The 22,139-nt window shown below is 46.1% G+C and overlaps 1 protein-coding gene across 1 annotated transcript in view; it reads right to left on the bottom strand.

Moving 5' to 3' along the window:
• n4bp2 (NEDD4 binding protein 2) overlaps nucleotides 1-19,720 on the bottom strand; it is a 31,016-nt gene extending 11,296 nt beyond the window's left edge. The window contains 12 exon segments of the mRNA XM_034211608.1: nucleotides 10,708-10,931; nucleotides 11,155-11,200; nucleotides 11,582-11,667; nucleotides 12,011-14,682; nucleotides 15,711-15,851; nucleotides 16,025-16,101; nucleotides 16,698-16,786; nucleotides 16,940-17,064; nucleotides 17,865-17,965; nucleotides 17,967-18,865; nucleotides 19,295-19,520; nucleotides 19,522-19,720. Of these exon segments, the coding sequence (XP_034067499.1) occupies nucleotides 10,708-10,931; nucleotides 11,155-11,200; nucleotides 11,582-11,667; nucleotides 12,011-14,682; nucleotides 15,711-15,851; nucleotides 16,025-16,101; nucleotides 16,698-16,786; nucleotides 16,940-17,064; nucleotides 17,865-17,965; nucleotides 17,967-18,865; nucleotides 19,295-19,520; nucleotides 19,522-19,560 (4,725 nt within the window). The 5' untranslated portion in view covers nucleotides 19,561-19,720.
• Between the last annotated feature and the right edge of the window lie 2,419 nt (nucleotides 19,721-22,139).

Genomic DNA, 22,139 nt, shown 5'->3' with positions numbered 1-22,139 from the left:
ATAACAGTAAGATTTGATTTTTTCTTCAAACAGTAACATACCTGTTGCTAGTTTATCCCTCCGCGCCGACACCACGGCGAGCGGGGACGGACTCTTCTTTCCCTCACACCAGAGGAGACGGAGATAAGAAAGATATTAACACACCAGTTAATATTTTTTAAAGAAAAATCTACCCCGTCATTTTTTCCTTTAACGGAATAACGATAAGGTTGGATTTTTTTCGGTAACATACCTGTTACTAGCTTGTCCCTCCGCGCCGACACCCCGGTAAACGAGGATAGACCCTTCTCTCCCTCACACCAGAGGAGTCGGAGGCTCGGCTCTGCGGCTGCGGGTTTAGGATCTCGGGCACGGACTCACACCAGGTCTGCTCGTCCTGCCTTGGGCTGGAACACGCCCAGGAAGCTATCGATACCCCCGGTTCGTGCGGACATTGTGCCCGCTTCACCATCAAGAGCCTCCGCCGAGGGCTAGCGCGCCAAGCTAGCCTGTCGGGACGGGACCCCTTCTTGTCCGTTGATTCGCCGACCGGCAATCGGGACATGGTGGCGACCGCCGCGGAGATTGAGCCCCGCGCTGTGTCAGGCCGGGGCTCAACAACGGCGGTAGCCGCGGAATCGGAGCCCCGCGCCGTGTCAGGCTGGGGCACGGTGGCGGCAAGAGCCGCGAGAGCGGAGCCCCGCGCTGTGTCAAGCTGGGGCTCCCAACTGGACCTCACCGTGGTTCCACCCGCGGAGGATGTCCTACAGCTGGATTATATGGAGGAGGATGAAGAGGATGCCTCTGAGTTCCTCTTATCCGACTCGGATGAGCACGAAGATGACATCTTCGTTTTATCTGCCCAGGCTGCCAAGCCGGAGGCGATGTCCGCTCCCCCGGACGAAAGCACACCAGCTTCGCTCTGCCTCAGTATGGACTTGCAGGCCATGTGCCAACGCGCTGCGTCCAGGCTGGACTTCCCTTGGCCTGAAGTGGCCAAGGAGACCTCCAGATCTCGCTATGAGGGGAAGAACTTGCCCCAAGCAGCGAGGATGAGGAAGCAGCTTCTCCCAGTCTTTCCAGAGATGCTGGACGAGGTGTCGGTCTCGTGGAGAGACCGCCCTTTCAGCAACAAGGCCCCAATACAGGGTGCCTTCTTCCCGCCGCCTCGAGTGATGTCAGAACGTCATCCTCAAGTTCGCGCCATGAGGGAAATGGACTTGACATCAACGACAGCAAGCTCCGCTGCTCGTTTAAGTCACAAACACATGTCATCACTATTGTCTTTTAATAAATCATTTTCCACTGTCGTTTCCAGGCTTAAAGACAAGGGCGCAGTCAATAAAAATGAAAAGAAAGACAATAAAAACAACAAACAGTCTGACGTCTACCCCCCTTCTAACAGCCCGTCCACACAGCGGCGTGCGTTGAAGCTTCCAACGCTTCTGCCCATTCACTTTGAATGGGGTGACGTCACTTTTAGCCGAACTGCATTTTGGGAAGCGACGTGGAGCGTTGCTGGCGTAGCTAGCGTCAAAAGTTGAGCAATGTTCAACTTTTGACGCCTCGACGGAGGAGTCAGCCAATGAAATCCCGTTTATGCAAATCTGCCAGTACAAGCACTAGCCAATCAAACCGCGTGTATGCTGGGAGAGACTACGCAGGTCATTTCCTCATATTCCAAAAAATGGAAGGAAAATTCATTATAGCGGTAGTGAATCACCCGGTGCTGTATGATCAGTCTCTGTTCATCTACCGGGATACAAACCGGAGGAGCGAGGCATGGAGGGAGGTGGCAGAGACAGTGGGTGAATCTGGTAGGTTTTCGCCTGTTTGGGGATTTTATATCCAGTTTACTTCGTTTTAACATTGCTATTGCTTTGTATGTCGGGGGCAGGAGATTCATGTGATTGGTTGTTGGTCGCAAAAAATCCCCAAGCTTCAGATACGCCCACCTCCAAGCGTCAACGCACGCAGCTGTGTGGACGCTCCGTAAGAGTGGCTGCTACCTCTCTCAGAAGGCGGACGATGGACGGGGCTGTGAAGGTATCACTGCCACGCGCATGCGCAGTGTCGACCGGAGTTGTCAACCTGGGGTACCACCGTGTTCAGACACTAGAGGGCCCCATAACACAACAAATAAAGACACAGAGGGCAGACTACAGAGATGTGACATCTCCACTCGCTTTGAGAAGCAAAAAGTGGAGGATGCTCACAGATTCTGCTTGGGTTTTCAAGACAATAACACGGGGTTACAGACTCAAATTCGCTGTCACCCCCACTCACTTCTCGGGCATTCTGTATTCACAAGCCCGGGGAGGGTCGGCCCATATTCTAGAGCAAGAGATCCTCTCGCTACTAGACAAGAAGGCTATATCTATAATACCCTCCGAACAGAGTCAGAGCGGCTTTTATTCCAAGTATTTCCTCGTTCCCAAACGGGGAGGGAACGGGATTCGACCTATACTAGATTTGAGGGCTCTGAACAAATATCTCAAAAGATACAAATTCAGAATGCTCACTCACACATCTCTGTTGCGTCTCGTGCGCCAAAACGACTGGTTCACATCAGTCCTCCTGAAAGACGCGTATTTCCACATCCCAGTATATTATCCACACAGGAAATATCTGAGGTTCGCCTTTCAGGGTGTCTGTTACGAGTACAGAGTACTTCCCTTCGGTCTGTCTCTCAGCCCACGAGTGTTTGTACGGTGTACGGAAGCCGCGATAGCCCCGTTAAGACAACAGGGTATTCACCTGGCAACTTATCTGGACGATTGGCTCCTTCTCGCACAGTCGGAGCAAGAGGCTATTACGCTGACGAATGTCCTCGTAAAACACCTGCTCGACCTGGGTTTCGTAATAAACACAGAAAAGAGCATGTTGTCCCCAGCCCAGACTGTACTCTTCCTGGGACTACGCCTGAACTCGGTGCCCTTTACAGCCCACCTGTCAGCAGAGAGAGAGAAAGCCTTCAGGGCTTGCCTCGCTCATTTCCAGCCACGCAAATATGTTCTCTTCAGATCATGTCTGCGGTTACTGGGGCTCATGGCGTCAGCCTTCCTGGTGGTACGACTGGGACGCTTACACGAGGGAGTTTCAGCGCTGGGTAGCTGCCCTCAGACTGGACCCCGTGCGTCATGGCGCGCGGAGAGTGATGTCACTATGAAATGCGTAATGGCACTGCGCCACTGGCTGCACCCGACTTTTCTAGTACGGAGCGTGCCTATGGATGCTGTCCTATCGCGGAAGGTGGTCACCACAGACACATGTCTGACGGGCTGGGGGGGTATATACGAAGGTCGACCTGTGAGGGGTCTCTGGAGCAGAGACCTCCAACGGTCACACATAAATTATCTGGATCTTTTAGCGGTGTTCCTCACCCTGAAACGCTTTCTGCCAAGGGGGTTTGCGTTCTCTCCAGTTACACATGCTGGCACGCAAACTGATCTTATGGAGCTGAGGACGTCTCCTCTCTTTGAGAGCGACGCACGTACCAGGAGTGATGAACCTCGGGGCAGATCTGCTGTCCAGAGGTGCACCACTATATGCAGACTGGACTCTACATCCAATAATTGTGAGTCAGCTGTGGGTGCGTTACGGCCGGGCCGCGGTGGATCTGTTCGCATCAAAAGAAAACGCTCAATGTCAGCTGTTTTTTTCAATGCGCACCGTTAGGCGTGGACGCGCTCGCTTGGCCTCCGGTCCTTCTGTACGTGTTCCCACCCCTGGCTCTGATACCCCCAACTCTGGCCAGAGTGAGAGAACAATGCCACACACTGATCCTAATATCTCCACACTGGCCTGCAATGTACTGGCTGGCGGAGATATATCAGCTGCTGTGCGGGCAGCCGTGGCAGCTCCCGCTACGCAGGGACATACTGTCTCAGGCGGGGGGGACGATTTTTCAACCACACCCAGAGCGCTTGGCACTATGAGCCTGGCCCGTGAGTGGTATAACCTGAATACAGTGGGACTCCCTCAGAAGGTGATAAACACTATTCAGAGTGCAAGCGCTTCCTCCACCAGGTCCCTCTATGACTGTAAGTAGAGGGTGTTTGAGGAGTGGTGCCTTCAAAAAGGACATCTCTTTTCAATGTCCTGTTGGGGTGATTCTATCATTTTTACAGGACCTGATTGATAAACACAGAGCTTTCTCTACGATCAAAGTGTACCTGGCTGCTATTGCTGCATGCCATGTGGGCTTTGAGGGAAAGACGGCTAGCCAACATCCCTTGGTCTGCCGTTTTATGAAAGGGGCTCGCAGGCTCCTCCCTGTTTCCAGGTCACTGGTGCCCTTATGGGACTTGGCAGTGGTTTTAGATGGGCTCACTCGACCTCCATTTGAACCCCTGGAAGAAGCAGACATGAAACACCTGTCACTGAAGACAGTGTTGTTACTGGCTCTGGCATCTGCCAAGCAAGTCAGTGACATTCATGCGCTCTCTGTACATCCTTCATGCACTCAGTTTGCCCCGGGGCAAACGAGAGTGTTGCTGAAGCCCAACCCTGCCTTTGTACCTAAGGTGGTTGGCTCATGTACCCCCATTAACATTGAGGCATTTCCTCCGCCACTGTGTTCCTCTGAGGAACAGCGGCCAAATTTGCTGTGCCCAGTCCGTGCTTTACGCACCTATATGGATAGGTCAAGAGAGTTTCGATGCAATGACCAACTTTTTGTATCCTGGGCTAACCCTCATAAGGGCAAGCCCGTTACCAGGCAATGGCTCTCCCACTGGATTGTGGAAGCGATTGCTCTGGCTTATACGAGTCAGGGTTTGCAGGCACCAACGGGCCTGCGTGCTCATTCTACTCGTGGACTGGCTACATCCTGGGCTTTGTTCAAGGGTGTTTCCATCCAAGAGATTTGTGCAGCAGCGAGCTGGTCCTCACCGCTCACTTTTGTCCGCTTTTACAGGCTAGATGTCTCTGCTCCAAGTGTGGCCCGTGCAGTGCTGGGCCCCGTGTTGAGACAGGGTTCTACCTGTTAAGTTCTGGTTGTTTTGGTGATTTTCGAGATAAGCATGTCTAGCAATACGGGAGTTTCAATATCCCATAGTGAGACATCGAACGGAGTGTTATGAATGAGAACTATAGGTTACTTACGTAACCCCAGTTCTCAGAGTAACATGAAGTGAGATGTCTCACCAGACGGCCCTTCTTGCTAAGGCGAAGCGAGAAGAGGTGCTTATTTTGAATGACGCTGCGACGTAGCGCAAGCTACTTAAAGGGTGGGTGGATTCCCTGACGTAGACGTCAAGATCACCAGCCAATCAGGATTGGCGTAATGAGATTGATGCTTCTGTTTGCATACGCGTTGAGGCGCATCCCATAGTGAGACATCTCACTTCATGTTACTCTGAGAACTGGGGTTACGTAAGTAACCTATAGTTATGACATCATCGTGTTCCATGACACAGGTGTTTATATTTGAGCTAACAATGTGTCCAGAGATCAAAGGTTTCCATGGTGATCAAATAAATGTGGCAAAGGCTCAAATTTGTTGAACACATTTGTAACAGGTTTGTTAATTCACCAAAAAAGATGAACAGTTGGAAGATTGAACATGCGATTATTATTAGGATTATTTGTAGGTCATTGAAAAGTAGAATAATTTAGAAAGATGTGAACATTGAAGTTTCTATTTTAGAAAAGCTGACACTGTAGTGCATCGCTGGTTTTAAAAGTGATTTATAAGAGTCATGTTTAACGAAGAAGAACCAACACCTTACCGTGGTAGAGATGTTTGTGTGCCCTGATTAACCTGGGGGCTGTGTTGTCTGGAACCTTGTGTTCCTGGTAGGGTCTCCCATGGCAAATTGGTCTCAGGCAAGGGGCCAGACTAAGATTGGTTCAAAAGACCTCATGAAAGACGACACAGGAAGTGAGGATACCCGGCCCGGAGGAAGCCCGGGGTCCCCTTCTGGAGCCAGGCCCAGAAGGAGGACTCGTCTGCGAGCGTCTGGTGGCCGGGCTTGCCACAGCCCGAAAAGGCAACGTGGGCAACACCTCCGCCACGCGGGCCCACCACCTACGGGAAACAGCGATGGGGTCGGGTGCGCTGCCAGAAGGGTGGCAGTGAAAGCAGAGGGTCTTGACAGACCAGACCTGGGCAACAGAAGCTGGCTTTGGGGACGTGGAATGTCACCTCTCTGGGGGGGGGGAAGGAGCCGGAGCTTGTGCGGGAGGTGGATCGTTACCAGTTGGATCTGGTTGGGCTCACCTCTACGCACAGCGTCAGCTCTGGAACCTTACTTCTGGATAGTGGTTGGACTCTATTCTTCTCCGGAGTTGCTCAAGGTGTGAGGCGCCGGGCGGGTGTGGGGATACTCACAAGTCCCCGGTTGGGTGCTTCATTGTTGGAGTTTACCCCAGTGGACGAGAGGGTCGCCTCCCTACGCCTGCAGGTTATGGGGGGGGGAAACTCTGACTGTTGTGTGTGCTTATGCACCAAACAGCAGTTCAGAGTATACGGCCTTCTTGGAGACCCTGGAAAGAGTCCTGTATGGGGCTCCTGAAGGGGACTCTTTAATCTTGCTGGGAGACTTCAACGAACATGTGGGCAATGATGGAGACACTTGGAGGGGCGTGATTGGGAGGAACGGCCCCCCTGATCTGAACCGGAGTGGTGGTTTGTTACTGGACTTCTGTGCTAGTCATGGATTGGCCATAACAAACACCATGTTCGAACATAAGGATGCTCATAAGTGTACGTGGTACCAGAGCACCCTAGGCAGAAGGTCCATGATCGATTTCGTTATCGTATCATCGGACCTGAGGCCGTATGTTTTGGACACTCGGGTAAAGAGAGGGGCGGAGTTGTCAACTGATCACCATCTGGTGGTGAGTTGGGTCGAGTGGCCGGGGAAGCCTCTGGATAGACCTGGTAAGCCCAAACGTGTAGTTTGGGTGAACTGGGAACGTCTGGAGGAGGCCCAAGTTCAGGAGGCCTTCAACTCACACCTCCGGCGGAGCTTTTCGGGCATTCCTGTGGAGGTTGGGGACATTGAACCAGAGTGGTCAGTGTTCAAAGCCTCTATTGCCGAAGCTGCGGCGGGGAGCTGTGGTCTCAAGGTCTTAGGTGCCTCAAGGGGCAGTAACCCTCGAACCTCCTGGTGGACACCGGTGGTCAGGGAAGCCGTCCGACTGAAGAAAGAGGCCTTCAGGGATTTGTTATCCCGGGGGACTCCCGAGGCAGTTGCAAGGTACCGACAGGCCCGAAGGGCAGCAGCCTCGGCCGTGGCCGAGGCAAAGCAGCGGGTGTGGGAGAAGTTCGGAGAAGACATGGAAAAGGACTTTCGGGCGGCACCAAAGTTGTTCTGGAAAACTGTCCAACACCTCAGGAGGGGGAAGCAGGGAACCATCCAAGCTGTGCACAGTAAGGATGGGACGTTGTTGACCTCAACTGATGGAATGTTAGGGCGTTGGAAGGAACACTTTGAGGAACTCCTGAACCCGACAACTCCACCCTCTATGTTAGAGGCAGAGCTGGAGTATGACAGGGGATCAACACTAATCTCCCGGGGGGAGGTCACAGAGGTCGTCAAACAACTCCACAGTGGCAAAGCCCCGGGGGTGGATGAGATCCGCCTAGAAATGCTGAAGGCTCTGGGTGTTGAGGGACTGTCATGGTTGACACGTCTCATCAACGTTGCGTGGAAGTCGGAAACAGTACCGAAGGAGTGGCAGACCGGGGTGGTGGTTCCCTTTTTCAAAAAAGGGGATCAGAGGGTGTGTGCCAATTACAGAGGCATCACACTACTCAGCCTCCCCGGGAAAGTTTACTCTAAGATACTCGAAAGGAGGGTCAGGCCGATTGTCGAACCTCAGATTGAGGAGGAACAATGCGGATTCCGTCCTGGTCGTGGAACGACGGATCAGCTTTTTACTCTCGCAAGGATCCTGGAGGGGGCCTGGGAGTACGCTTATCCGGTCTACATGTGTTTTGTAGACTTGGAGAAGGCGTATGACCGAGTTCCCAGGGAGTTACTGTGGGAGGTGCTGCGGGAGTATGGGGTGAGGGGTCTCTACTCAGGGCCATCCAATCTCTGTACTCCCAAAGCGAGAGCTGTGTCCGGGTCCTCTGCAGTAAGTCGGACCCATTTCCAGTGAGGGTTGGCCTCCGCCAGGGCTGCGCTTTGTCACCAATCCTGTTTGTAATATACATGGATCGGATTTCGAGGCGTAGTCATGGGGGAGGGGGTCTGCAGTTCGGTGGACTAAGGATTGCACCACTGCTTTTTGCAGATGATGTGGTTCTAATGGCTTCATCGGTCTGCCACCTTCAGCACTCACTGGATTGGTTCGCAACCGAGTGTGAAGCGGCTGGGATGAGGATCAGCAACTGCAAATCTGATGCCATGGTTCTCAGCAGGAAACCGATGGACTGTCCACTCCAAGTAGGGAATGAGTCCTTACCCCAAGTGAAGGAGTTCAATTATCTCGGGGTCTTGTTCTCGAGTGAGGGAACAATGGAGCGTGAGATGGGCCGGAGAATCGGAGCAGCGGGAGCGGTACTGCAGTCGCTTTACCGCACCGTTGTGACGAAAAGAGCGCTTAGCCAGAAGGCAAAGCTCTCTGTCTACCGGGCCATTTTCGTTCCTACCCTCACCTATGGTCATGAAGGATGGGTCATGACCGAAAGAACGAGATCGCGGATACAAGCGGCCGAGATGGGTTTTCTCCGCAGGGTGGCTGGTGTCTCCCTTAGGGATAAGGTGAGAAGTTCAATCATCCGGGAGGGATTCAGAGTTGAACCGCTCCTCCTTCGCGTCGAAAGGAGCCAGTTGAGGTGGTTCGGGCACCTAGTAAGGATGCCACCTGGGTGCCTCCCTAGGAAGGTGTTCCAGGCAAGTCCAGCTGGGAAGAGACCAAGGGGTAGACCTAGGACCAGGTGGAGGGATTATATCTCTTCGCTGGCCTGGGAGCGCCATGGGATCCCCCAGTCAGAGCTGGATGATGTGGCCAGGGAAAAGAAAGTTTGGGGCTCTCTGCTGGAACGGCTGGAACTGCTACCCCCGCGACCCGACCACGGATAAGCGGGAGAAGATGAATGGATGTTTAAAGATGTGCAATACTTAAAACGTTTATAAAGATCCTCTGAGTGTGTGTCATTATTTAGCTGAGAAAATGTTAGGGATAAATACCTTGACATATTGACTACAAGAGCTTGAATCAAACCTTGTATTTGAAAGATTAACTGACATAGCAACAGTCGCACATGGTATAGAAGTGGTGTGGCTGAGTAATTTAAAGGGTTCATGAATAGAGGGGACTTGAATGTGAAATAAGAACAAGAAAATAAAAATCTAAATGCATGAAAAAGCAGCAGAATATTTTAACTGAAAACTTTAGAACTAAAAGCATGCGTCACCAATAATGTCTAAAATATGTGGAACATGTTGAAGTCAGTATGAAGTCTCCATCAGACGGAAAATAATAGGCTGAGACAGTCTGTTAAACTCCAGTGACCAGTCATTAGTCTGCTGCTCTAATTATGTCAATTAGAGTTATGACATAATCGTGTTCCATGACACAGGTGCTTATATTTGAGCTAACGACGTGTCCAGAGATCAAAGCTTTCCATGGTGATTAGTGAGAGGAAAGCATTTTCATTGTTCTGAATGAGAGATAAACCTCTTACATGTGAACGTTTTGTTGAAGAACCGCAACAGATATCGGTGAAATTTCAAAGCGTGAAGCATCTCAAGGGCCTTGAGCATCTGAAGTGTACTTTGGCGTTAATAATGTGGCTTTTTTGGCAGATTAACTAAAGGTGTGTGGCTGCTGTGGTGGGGAAAGGTGAGGCTGAAGTTACAATGGGTTTTAATGGAGACATGTTGAAAGTGTTTGTCACTTCATGCCCTCAAGAGGCATTTTGTTTAATTATTTTGCTTAATTTTTTTTATCTTTCAAGCTACGAGATGTTTTCCTACGTTTGTCATGAAAAAGTATGTCTCGGGAATGTAGGGTTTGGGAATTATGGCAGGTTTAAAAGAACATATGAAGGCAAAATTAAATCTGTCCTCCACTCTAGCTGTGACAGCACGCACTCTAAAATCTGAAGAAGGCCTCTTTACCAAGGTCTGAACAATGTTTAATATCTGTAAAAGTAAGAATCAGATTTAAAAGTTGTGTTACACGAATAATGTCAGAAAGATGTGTGACATTTAAAAGTTGGAATGAGGTTTCTCAGTGAAAGTATGAAGGAGCAGTTAGCAGTTGAAGAAGGAGCAGTTAAAGTTGCATGAAGATTGTTGGAGTCTGAAGAGTTTCTCCATTGACTTCCATGTTAAAAATGGGATGTATCTCTGGAATTATGAAAGTTATGAATGATAAAAGTAATAGCCATTGATTCCCGACCGAGCTGAACGTTTTGATGTTTGAACGGAGTTTCTGCGATGTTCAATGTGGGAGAAGAAGCAGCGCAAAATAACCTGGCGGAATAATAAAGAATTTTGTGCGTAGCATAACAATAAAATATGTACTATGGATATGTTTAACAGAAGTGACATAACGTTACATACATACATGAAGCCACATGCTTTCAAATTTAGAGATTTTGTGGACTTTTAAACTGCAGAAATAATGTATGAAACAAAAACTAAAAGAATACAATTTGAGGAATAGTTTGGAAAAACTAAAGAAAATGTGTATAAATAAACACTCATATTTTATTAATATAAATGACATTTATTACACAAAACAGGATTGAAAGAAATGTGATACCTTTTTCACGTTCTCCTGCAAAGCCTGCTCCTCTTTGATAATATCTCTAAGAGACACATGTGGTTGGGACATGTTCCAGTGGTCCATGTATGGCATCGGAGTGCCGGCCTCTGGTTGGCTGTCCAGTGACTCGTAACCATCCGCACTAATCAGGAAACTTGCTGCCTGTGATCGCTCTCGAGATCCAGATCTGGACTTCTGTGAGTCTCCCCAGTGTGCTGAACCTATACATTCATAGGTTGTGAAACAAAATTATGTTGTGTGAAAAACAAACTACATTTCTGTTTGAGTGGGACAATATGGTAGGACACAAATAAAAGTAAATAAAATCAACAGATGAAAAGTCTGTGAGTGTGAATGTAACTGAGGTAATAATATGTTGAGCAAAATATGCTGTTATTATCCCATGGTGCTCCATAGATTTGAATTGTGTGTGTGTGTACTTACTTTCCTGAAGCAGGTGAAATGAAAGAGCTGCATGTCTCTGCCTTTCCTGTAGAACAGCATTCACAGTCAAATTAGAAAAACAGAGATAGACTCACAATTAGCAGAATATCAGGGTGGATATAACAGATGTAATTGTGTTTCCTGCCAAGGCACTACAAATGTAAATTAGCCTATAGCTAACTCTGGGACAGCTAAGAAGCTGTGCACTGTCCTGATACAAAAATGCACACAATTCTAATTGCATGGATAGAACTGATGCTGGTTAAGTATTGCTGTTAAATATGAAACTTGCAATAACTGATGAGTAAAGCTCTGTAAAGGAGCTGCAGATTATGTTGATAACCATGAGAGAAGCATTTCACATTGTCAATGGACATCTTGTTATTATGAACATATCAATTGCTATAATGGCTCTTAACAGGCTCACCTGAATGGTTTCCTTCCACTTCTGGTGGAGCAGTTTGGCCAGGTGCAGGTCCATCTTTACTGCATAATCATCAGTTGGGCATGATCCTGAATATCGTTGACAGGAGAGGACAGACACACTTTTGTCAGTTTTAAATACCAGGGTAGTATAAATGCTTCTTTTTTTGGTTCAGCTTAACACAAAATGCCTGCTGCTTGTCAGATTGTATAACAGTGTATTACATTTCAATTCAGAGGGCAGCTGCATACAGAATCCTTTATCATTTTATAAAAACGACATAAACTGCCCCCTTACGTTTTCTACTGACTCCTAAAACAGTATCAGTAGCTGCAACATTTGGCGGGGCAAATTACAAAAATCATGCATGTCATTCCTCGTCTTTGGTGAATGTGCTATCACATGATATGCATCTTCTGTTTTTTTAATTACCTGGGTCTACTCCTACAGGTCCAAACAGCTCAGTGAGCTGCAGAGCCAGCTCCGTGGGTAGTTTCAGCTCCACACTCTGAATGTCCATGTGGCTGCTCCTCCTCTCCTCCATGATCCTCCTTTCACTCCTCTCCTTCTGGTTTTGCTCACTCTCCTCTAACTCAGCCTGCAGCAGCCGGTGAATCTCTTCCATGCTGGCAATCTCTTCCTCAATCTCAACTCTCGACTCTTCAATTATTACTCCGTCTTCTGAGCTTTGACCCCAAACGCCACCTTCCAAAACAGCTTCTGAGGCAACCTTGTGTTCAGTGACACCACATCTCCCTCCTTCGTTTACGCCATGAGGAAGACTGAGTTCTGTTTGAAGAGATCTTTCTAAGTGTGAGGTTGTATCAGGATGCTCTTTGTTTTGAACTTGAACAGCGGCACCTCCTAAACTGAGCACATCAGTATTATTGTTGCTCTCATCTGATTCTCTAACTGTGTCAGAGGTTGACTGCTCACTGTGCTGCTCTCCCTTTGGCTGACCTTCAGGGTGATGCTCGTCTAAAGCATTAGGACATAAGCTATTTCCTACAGGTTTGTCCAACGCTCCAAACAGACTGGATGTGATCTGCTCATCTTCATCCCCACCACCATCCTCCTCCTCTTTCCCACCATCGTCCTCTCTGAAGAACCTCTCTCCGGAGTCCAGCAGCAGGTTGGTCGTCCATTCCAAGTCCTGATGGCATTTGTCATACAGATCTTCTAACATATCGAAACTCACCAGTTTGAAATGGCGGCTGAGGATGCGCAGGCTCTCAAGCTGGTCTTGAGTTGACCCGATATCTTTCTCCTCCACCTGTGTGCCTTTCTCATGCGCCACATGGTAGGGCACCTCTCTTTGGCCGGAGTGGTGAACTGCCACAGCTGCAGAGACGGCGGAGGAACGCTCTGGTGCGAAGCGAAAGGAGTCTCCAGACAGGACTGTGATGTCCCCGGTGGCCACTGCATCATCACTGCTGTTTTTATGGTTGAGACGCCATAGGAGGGCAAAGTCTTGAGGTTCAGTTTGGGTGTGGTGCCCTCCGTCTACCAGAGGAAGAGGGGAAGGAGGCTGCAGCTGGGCCTCAGAATTGGACTCGATGGACAGATCAGAGTTTGGTTTAATACTAAGGCTAATGTCACAGTTGTCAGGTTCAATATCTGTCTTAATACTATCCTGAGTGCTGTTTATACTTTGGGTTGAGGTATTGGGACTTTCAAGATTGTTCATTGAAGAAGCAGGGCAGTTTTGAGTGAAGGTGAGGGCTAGTTTGCACTGTTTCCCTGATCTACGACCGGGGCGCAGCCTTCTTTCCTGACTGCCTCCACTGATGGAACTGCTCTCTGTTTCTACAGAGCCTTCACACACAGGACTCTGACACGCATCACTAACATGACTCTGATCAGCCTCAACACTTGTCTCAGGCTCTGTGCCTACCTCACATTCAATATTGTGGCTTGCTTGCCCATCATGGCATACACTTGCCTCCACAGTGTTGGAGGGTTGGAGTAAACTAGCAATTGGATCAGAGAGGGGATTTGTTGGGATAGCTGATATCACATCTACAGAGCCTGTTTCGCTTCCCATCTCTAACACATTCCCTCCTGTTGTTCTACTAGCTTCGTTTTCAGTTTTCTGTCCCTCCCAATGATCTATTCTCGAGTCCTTGACCTTCGCAGAGTCAGCTGCCTTCCAGTCTAACACACAGTCAGGTAATTCAGCTCTGCTGCAGTTATCCTGAGTCATGTTTAGTTGACTCTCCTCTCTGTTGGATCTACTTTCATGGGAGTCCCCAAATATACCAGCTGCCTCTTCTTCTTTCTCCAATTCCTCTCTAGGGGTTGGGGAAAGAGAGGACGAACGGGAAGAGTCGGTCTGAATGTCAGCTACTCCCGTCTGAATAAGATCAAGAAGCTTCTGAAACTCTGTCACATTTGATCCAGACTGCACTTTTGTTTTCTTTTTCTGAGCTTCTTGAGACACTTCTTCTTTCTTCCCATTTGCTTCTTCATGTTTTTCACTTCTCCTCACCTGTCTCTGCTCCAGGGACCCTTCAGAAGGCCAATCTCCTACAAAATCCAACATGTAAGGCCTTCCTTTCTCTCTCCCATCCCTCACTATTTCAACCCCTTCTGCTTCCTTTGATTTTTCCTTCTCCTTTGCCTCGCTGTCTGATTGGTTAGTATCTTTCACCACATCTGCAGGCTCCGACCTATCAAAATCAGACCTCCTGCTTGGCCTTTCTCTCCTCACTCTTTGTGCAATAGACTCAGAGAAAGCCACGGACAATTCATCCCCATGATGAACTTCGCTCATTACAGATTCAACAATACAGTCAGGGATTCTCTGATCTCCTATTGGAAGATTTGAATCTATCTGGGCGTCCAACTCAGAATCTAATTCGCCCAAATCCATATTATCCTCCTCGTCATTTATTTCAGGGTGTTCCGTAAAACTTTCTGTATGTTGTAAATTTAGAGACTCCGTAGATTCGTTGGAGCCATCTTCCAGCATGCCCACTTCACCAGAGCGACCAATAGATGATACGTCAGGGAGAGAGGAAAACAGCTGAGGGCGGGGCTTAAATCCATCAATCAATCCAGGCTGCCCCACAAGGTCAGGGCGAGGTGTTTCAGAAGACACCGGCCTAGAGGAAACGAAATATATTAAATGGTACAATTAAAATAACTCATTATGGGAGAAAAATATCAACATTTGGTCTGATTTAGGCCAATGATGTTGCAAGAATTACATTTATTAGATGAGCAAAAAATCGATTGATATTCATTAATTGGAGGCGTGTGGTGCAGTGGGTTGTGCCTTGGTGTTTGGATCAGGGTGTCACAGGTTCAAACCCCACTGCAGTCAGCATGTCGTTGTGTCCCTGGGCAAGACACTTCACCCCAAATTGCTCCTGTGGGGATTGCCCACAGTATTGAGTATGTAAGTCACTTTGGATAAAAGCGTCTAACAAGTGACATGTAATGTTAATTGACCACAATGGGTTTTACAACCTTCTGTGCAATTATAAAACTCAGATTATCGATTTCTTACTTTCTTTGATTAGGAAACTTGAAAAAAAACCATGAGGGAGAACCCTCATCTCCCATGGTGACAAGGTACATACAATATATGCAGTCACAATCAAAATGCAAAAAAAATAAGAAAACTAACTAGGTTAGCAATTGAACACTGGAATTGTTTCAGCGGTGTAAGTGAGGTCAACTTAAAAATATTGTTCACTTAAGGGAAACAGTAATGGAGAGCTAAATGCAGTAGGAACAATTGAGAAATGTTTATGTAAATGTATATGCCAAATTAATACTCATTTGTTTTTATTTGAAAATGTGCAGGTAAAGTCACCAGTAGAAACTAGAGACTAGATATGGTTGTAATGCAGTGAAATTAAAAATAATGATACGATTGGTATGAATTGTTTAGATTTCATCAGTTCTCAGAAATAATCTTAATATTGTGCTCTTTGAGACTACACTCAGTCAGTTTCAGTACTGTTTGAATTACTTGACTTTGACAATATTTACATGGACTCTTTTAAAAAATAAATAAATTATAAGCTTTGCAGGTTGTGTCAGACACAATGGGCCAAAACTGAATTCAATGTGATACAAAGTAAACATCCTGTCTCCAATACAAGCATTCAGTGTCACAACTCACTGTGGGCTTCTGTTCTCCATTGCGAGCCGCTGTTTCACCTCAGGCATCTGTGAGCCCATGATGGACTGGACTGTGACGTAGCGCTCATAAGAATTAAGCATGCGTCGGATTTTTTCCAATGGCACATCATGTTTGGTACGTCTGCATGTGCATGAAGAGAAACATAGAAACACATTAACAGAGTTACAAAACACACATCTGGGGTATATACAATAATCTACAACAGCATTTCGCTCCTTTATGTGCAACAAAATAATCCAAGTTCATTCTACAGAAAAAACAGATTGCTACAGTAATTATTCCCTCTCCCTCACCTCTCAAGTTCTCTGGGCTTGCTCTTCCACCAAGTGTCCGGCTCTCGGAACAGCACCTTGTATCCATTTTTCAGTGCCTACAACAGACAGGGGACCAACCATTTTTTTACGGTTCAGAGCAAAATTATCTATACTAAGTCCAGCAACTTTTTAAACCAGCTTTTCCTTAAATGCTTTGTACTCCAACAATATATTTGTTTAAGAACTACATTCTTTGTCCACCTGATAAAATAGGTATAAGAATGTTTTTGTCTTATGTCCTATATATATATATATAATATGTTGCATTGTTGGAGGTGCTTGGGTTTTAAGATTTCCATTGCCATAACTAAACTGACAATAACATCCTTTAATCTTTAAAAGGCATAAGACAGCTCAGAAAGAAAAAGCCCTGGGGATTCATCGGCAGGGACATGTTATTAAGGTAAAAGTGATGCAATGAAACGTGCTCCAGTATGTACATTTTGAGTAATACATTAATGCATTAAATGGCTAATCAGACAGTATTAGAATTCAATTACAGGACAAAACCGAGACATAGCTGAAGGTTATCTCTGCAGTACTAAAGTATTCATCAGGCTGAGTTTTATGAACTTCTCCTCCAAAACAATTATTGTTACAGCAAAATGAGTTGAGTAACCATGCTTTATGTAAAACAGGCGAGCAGACTGACCTGAGCCACATAGGGTTTCATCTCCCAGCCCTGCATGTTGGTATTGTCAATGATGATGGGGTTAGCGCCCCTTTCAAACGCCTCCTTGGCTATGGAATAAAGTTCACACAAGAGAAACAGAGCACTTTATTTACACACAGCACTCAAATGAAACAATGTCAATCAATGACATAGATAAACAAACTATTGACTTGCTACTGATGCATCACATCTTATCATAGCTGTTGGTGTGTGTTGTTTACCTTGTTTATGGTTCCACTCATGGGCCTCCCCCAGAGCAGTGGGGTCAAACTGATATTCTCCGTGACGAGTGAAATAATTGTCAGTGCTCAGAATAACCCCACCTCGGTTGTGCTCTAACAAGGCTCTGCAGAAACACATACATTTCACGATTTCAAATTGCATGCATATATACTTTACCAGATAGTTTTCCAGTATTTATAACATTCCTCAATTCATGTTTGAATAATATGTAACTTATAAATACCAAAAAAGAGCAACATTGTGTGTGTTTTTTTGATAATGTTGGGAAAACACTGAATGTACTCTTTCAATATCAGAGTAGCACATGATAACAAAGGCCCTACATAGCTGTGTACGTAACAGGATGTATGATTACCTAGAAAAGCTTCAGGACACACTGTTTTAGGCATATGATAGCTATGTGACAACGATTAACATCATGAATCAGCCTCTATGGAGATAGACATATGACAAGCATGATGATCATTTCTGATGTGGGCCTTCTTAGGTAATCTAAACAAAACATTCTATACTGCTTTGAACCGGTATTTCTGCATCTTGTGACTGTGTAACAGCCTCTCTTGTATGTAAGCATGTGAAGGACACTGTTCAGGAACTAGTTGTACCATATGCTCTGTATGTGATGACTACATCCATTCTTGCAAGGATAATAAATACATGTATCCTGATATTGAAGCTCAAGCCGGTGATGAGTGATATTTTTCTAACAGATGATAATTCCTGTATTATTTAAAGCAGGCTCAATTTTAAATGTTCTTCCATGAGAAAAAGACAGACAGCACCACATCAATTGAACCTGTGTTTTCTATCAAAATATGTTATACAATCCTAAATTGACCCATACCAGCATATGTTACTAGAGTTTAAAGCGTATTGCTTTTTGGAGTATCCCAGCATTCTCACCTTGCCAAGGTAGACTTCCCAGATCCTGGAGGCCCGCGTAACAACACAAGGACCCTCCCTTCCAAGCGTAGCCTGCTGTACTGGGGGGGGGGGGTGTGGCCCAGCAGACAGTGCCCAGGACTTTGGGATAGTAGCAGAAGGTCTGAGCGGTGCCTGGCCGACCGGGCCCTGACTCAGCCAGGGAGAGGCATGCCTGGGCATCCTGGGCCAGTTGGAAGCCACAGGGGTAATGAAGGCTGGCCCCTGGTTTCCATGGACACGGGGAGAAAACACTGGTGCCTGAGGGTTCCAGGGCAAAGGTATGTAGCCAAGAGGTTCCTGATTCAACGTGTTTACCTTAGATCTCGCTCCTCCAACTATTGCTTTAGAGGGCATGACCCTGGCGCTGTCTGGTAGAGTGTGCAATGGGTCTTGCTTTTTATACACCTGGAAAGCCGAGGGACGTCCCGAGGCTGCCAGGTCCAGAGGAGATTTAGTCTTGTCTGCAGGATTCTGTGTCATCAGATGTGTAAAATCCACCCTCGACTGCTGCTTCTCAACCATTTCATCTTCCCAAATGCTAAGCTGGTCAAGCGGAGAGGAGGCTCCGGAAATATGCTCCACTGGGCCACCTCCAGAGGATCCTCTAGATCCAGGTTGCATGCTGGACTGAAGCAGCTCAGGGAGGACCTGCTGTGGGAATGGTGGTGGAGGGAAAGAGGAAAGGGACATACCAACAGATAAATACGGGCTGCTGTGGTGATCTTCCTTAGCGCATTGTTGTGCGGTTAGTGTCTCTAGCTCCTGATCGACAAGCAAGTCCAGCTCTTCTGTCAGGAAGTTGGTGGAGGGAGGAGAGGGCAGCTGAGGTGGTTTGGAGGAGTCAGGTCTAGGTTCAGAAAAGTGAAGCGGTCTGAGAAGGGCTGCAGCAGTGAGCTCAAAGCCAGAAACATGAGAAGGCATAGGGGCTGCAACTTCAGCAGCCACAGACAGCTCCAAGAGAGAGTCCATTGCATTTTCAACTGCAACACAAAAAGAGGGACACCACAGACACCAAAAAGAGTGGGGTTTCAAGTCATGATTCAATGTTGCAATACTGTATTCAATTTGAATTGATCGTTAAAGGACAACATTAAAACATTTTTAAAAGTTTTAAAAGTGTAATAAAAATAATAAGTAACAGATTCTGTCTGACACATACAATATATGTTATTCAGGAACATAGTGTTGGACTCTAAAAGGCACAACAGGTGGAAAAGGCTGGAGAGCCAAGGAATGCAAGGTGCAGTTTTATTTAGAGGACTGTTGATACTGTCAATAATAATGGGACTATGCAGTAATATCATGTAGTAAATATCTGTCAGAAATACACAGCTAACAAGCTACCCAGCTAACTGGTTTAACACACTAAATAGTCACACAGCAGGTTTGTCTTCCGTGTTTAGTGCTACCTTTAAAATCACACTCGGACAGCACGATGTATATAACTTCGGGGTCCAGGTGTGAGAACATCTCCTGCATGCTTTGGACGATGTTCTCCTTTTCGGAGCTGGAGAGCGAAGTGCTGGATGCAAAGTTGTTGGCCATGGCACCGTCAAATCCCGGAGGTAGTCGGTTGAGGCTCCCCCCCTCCAGCGGCCCGCCGCCTGGGACTCTGGCCGGGCTCTGGCCGTTTTTTCTTCCGCCGAGGCATACCGGAGCCACCGTCCCCTCGCATTAGCGGCTACACGGAGCTAACTAACTAGCAGAGAAGCTACAGAAAGGGTGTCCGGGAGCTGAAATCATGCTTCTTTAGAGTCGGGGAGAGTAACCAAAGTGCAACAACTCAAGGTTAGAATATCTAAACAGCACTCCAAGTGGTGGAAATACATCAGATAGTGTGAATCGTGCCAAGTCCGCCTGAAATGTGCAAACCGGAAATCAAGACAGCACTTCAAAATAAAAGGTTGCCCGGCACAGGGTCCCTAATAATGAGAATTGAGTTTGACCCTCGGAACAATGCCTGGACTGATGTTAATGACAGTGGTGTTACTTTGGTTTGATAAAGCAGTGTGTTATTTGTGCCCGCTACTGACATTTGCATCTCATTTGGTGGAAGTTTTATTTAGATCTGTCTATGCATTTTTTTATTATTATTGAAACGTTTGGCTGATACGTTTGTTTGTTTTTCTTTTCATATTCTTGTGTTTTTTATATATACATTTCAATATATTTCACAAAAAACCTTGTTCCTAAACACCAAATATGTATGATAGGAAACTGTCTATACTACTAAGAACATAATCATTCTAACATGAACATAACATGAACACAAACAAGTTGAAAAGTGATGAATACCAACATATTAAATAAAAAACATTTCACACATGAGACATTTATTAAATAGCATACGCGTTTTTACTCTCGTTTGAAAAATCATAATTGAAAAAAGTATGCTTTTTCATGGGATCTCAAAGTGTCAAAATGTCGTTGATAGATACCTGCCTTAAATATTTCCATACACGATTTCAAGCCTTTAAAGTAATCAGAACTAATTATTTGAATTGTTCTATATTATAGTATTAGGGCACATATATGGGTCATGAAAAAGTATGAAAAATACAATAAAAATATTACTTGAGTAGAGGTACAGAACAGGGGCCGTTCTAGGGGGGCCAGTGCCCCCTAACACTGACGTTGGTCCCCCTGTGGCCAAAAAATAGGCTGACGGAATAGGCGGAACTAACGATATTTGTCCTTTTAGTCGGACCCATTAGAGCAGAGGTCTCCAACACGTTGATCGCGAGCTACCGGTAGCTCGCAAGCCCTCAATAAGTAGCTCGCCAAGCAAATCCAAACTGTAAAAATACACACACAAAAAAAGAATCTAAACGAAACCTCAATCATAGCGAACTCTATCTACTTACTATAACTCTAGTCTATAGCTATCTAACACCCCTCCTCCCCCCACCCCCCACAATGAATATTGCCCAATCACGTTCTTGCTTGATTTGCGGGACGTCGGGAAGAAAAGCAATGTGGAGCGGCACCTTACTGGCAGAATCTACACAACACAGCCTAATCATGCCAACACATGAGGGGCAGAGTTTTACTGTTTGGGTGTTGCAACTTGCGTATATATATATATATGTATATAGAGGGTGTGAGGTCCACCCCCAAATAAAGCAGGTTAAAATAATTAAATTGCATACATTTTCTTTTAGTAAACACTGAAAACGGGTCCCACAGACCCAAACAGCACACAAAGGGTAAAGGTAAGCATATAATAATGTGTAATGAAACAAATACCAATAACTGTATTGCATTGTTTTCTTATGCACAATTACTTCATACTTTCTTGGTCTTTTTCGTCCTGCATTTATTGTGCCCCCCTCAGAAAAGAACTGGCCCCCCCCAGTCAAATTGGTCTAGAACCGCCACTGGTACAGAAGTATTGAGAAAAATGTGAAGTATAATAAGTACTTATGTGAAACTATTTAATTGTAAAGTGGTCAAACAATCTAAACAATACTTAATGTCAGATGGTACTGCAACGATTAAATTGTATTTGTCATACCAGTTCACCACCAGGTGTCATTGTTCTCACAATTAATTGTGTAATAGTGAAAGTTAATTTGCTAAGGTGTTAATGCCAAAAGTAATTAAAGTAAAAGTAGTATTGGTGGTGCTCATAACAATGTGAGACACAAATGAAGCCTTATCTGAGTTAATGTTTGTAGTTTTAAATGAATTGTCTCTTTAATTAAGTAAACCCAATCATGTGTATTTATTGTAATTATACATTTAATTTATTTTGAGAATAATCCTAATTATTTGCTTATTTTTTATACTGTAATGTCAAAATTCTTCGAAATACATCACAAAATCATACATCTATTAGGCGGTGTAATTTGTTTTGCATAATTGTATCTTTCTTTCATATACAAGTATTGTATATATTTTAAAGAAAACCCCAAACACACGTTGGTGTGAAGGACAGACATGTTGGGTCAGCAGCACATATGAAAACATTGGCAACGATACAGTGAAAGACAGAAAGTGATTAGAGTGTGCGAGTTGTTTGTTTCTGACTCCCGCCATGTATGTGGAGTTGCAGTGCCGCAGTGAGACCGAGGGGGCGCTGTGCACCCAGCCTCACAGACACCACTGACTGAACGGACAGAGAGCTTTGTGCCGAAAACTAAAACCAACCTGTGTCAGACTAATGAATTAAAACGGCCCACTTGAGAGGTAAATACAAACGAGGAAACGCTTGACAAATGTGCTGCTGTTTTAGTCGTAGGAGTATATTTGAAA

This window comes from Gymnodraco acuticeps, unplaced genomic scaffold (genome assembly GCF_902827175.1).
Source record: "Gymnodraco acuticeps unplaced genomic scaffold, fGymAcu1.1, whole genome shotgun sequence".
In the NCBI taxonomy this organism is placed as follows: domain Eukaryota; kingdom Metazoa; phylum Chordata; class Actinopteri; order Perciformes; family Bathydraconidae; genus Gymnodraco; species Gymnodraco acuticeps.
Note: the sequence above shows the minus strand (reverse complement) of the source record. Positions and strands in the feature narration are given on the sequence as shown.